General features: G+C 33.2%; 1 protein-coding gene across 1 annotated transcript in view; it reads right to left on the reverse strand.

The window, feature by feature from the left end:
- Positions 1-1,016, reverse strand: part of LOC108769295 (ubiquitin carboxyl-terminal hydrolase 48) — a 62,042-nt gene that overhangs the window by 29,913 nt on the left and 31,113 nt on the right. Inside the window, exon 13 of the mRNA XM_018520197.1 lies at positions 265-398. Coding sequence (XP_018375699.1) covers positions 265-398 — 134 coding nt within the window. The remainder of the gene's footprint in view (positions 1-264; positions 399-1,016) is intronic.

The raw sequence follows: 1,016 nt of genomic DNA on the forward strand, positions 1-1,016 counted from the left end.
CTTCCTTATTTATCGACATTTTGCAATAAAAAAAACTGAATTATCCTCGAAATACATATATTTGAAAACATAAACGTTCATTTCAAAAGCACTTCAAATTTTTTCAAAAAATAATTTCCAAGAATACGTGTTTTTCCGACCATGCAGGTAGGCATAACCCCTTAAACTGTCTTTATGATCGTTTGATTATCTTATGTCAAAATAATCTTTATTCGTATCACAATTTGTTAAACAAATAATCGATTAAAGATATTTTTGCATTACCTCATAATCAGCGTCGTCCATCTTAGATTCGACGTTTTCATCGATACATTTAACGTAGATTGTTGCTCTATCGTACTTCAAGCTTTCTAGACGTTCCTGTTCAACCTTCGCTAACATGCAAGCTGCGCATAGGCCTGAAACAATAGGAAATACTTTCGTGATGCTTTATGCGTTTCAAAGTGATGAACATTATATTTGCAAATATCTATTATTTCTTTAACGTTTTCTTCAAATTTTCTAGGTATTCTTACATTCATAACAAATAAATCTTGTTAGCTTCTTCCTCTTAAAAAAAAAATTCTAAGGAGATGCTAAACCGATTACTGAACTTGATCGAGGTCGATAGTACAGACTTTTTTAATTCCAAATTCGATAATAGTGGTGACATCTTTGATTTAGTTTTTACATTATATTATATAATATAATTCTGTCTTACTCAAACGCATACATCTATTCTTATCTAACATATGCCAGCAACATCTATCGCAAGGCCGCGTAACTACTACTACACGGAATTTCGGCTCTGTTGACAATCCCAGTCTTCGCAAAGCACCTGTACACACGTATTTTCTATTCGGTGGCGATACTTTTTTCTAGACTTTCAATCTTAGTTCTACAAACTCGGTATCGTTCGTTCCAATAATGTGACCTCAGCTGCACGCTTATTTTCAACATGGAAAAACAAGATTTGCTAAAACAGCTAAAAACTTCATTGATTTAGCAAATCTACAGCCGTAATATAGGCACAGCCA

This window comes from Trachymyrmex cornetzi, unplaced genomic scaffold (genome assembly GCF_001594075.2).
Source record: "Trachymyrmex cornetzi isolate Tcor2-1 unplaced genomic scaffold, Tcor1.1 scaffold88, whole genome shotgun sequence".
Lineage (NCBI taxonomy): Eukaryota > Metazoa > Arthropoda > Insecta > Hymenoptera > Formicidae > Trachymyrmex > Trachymyrmex cornetzi.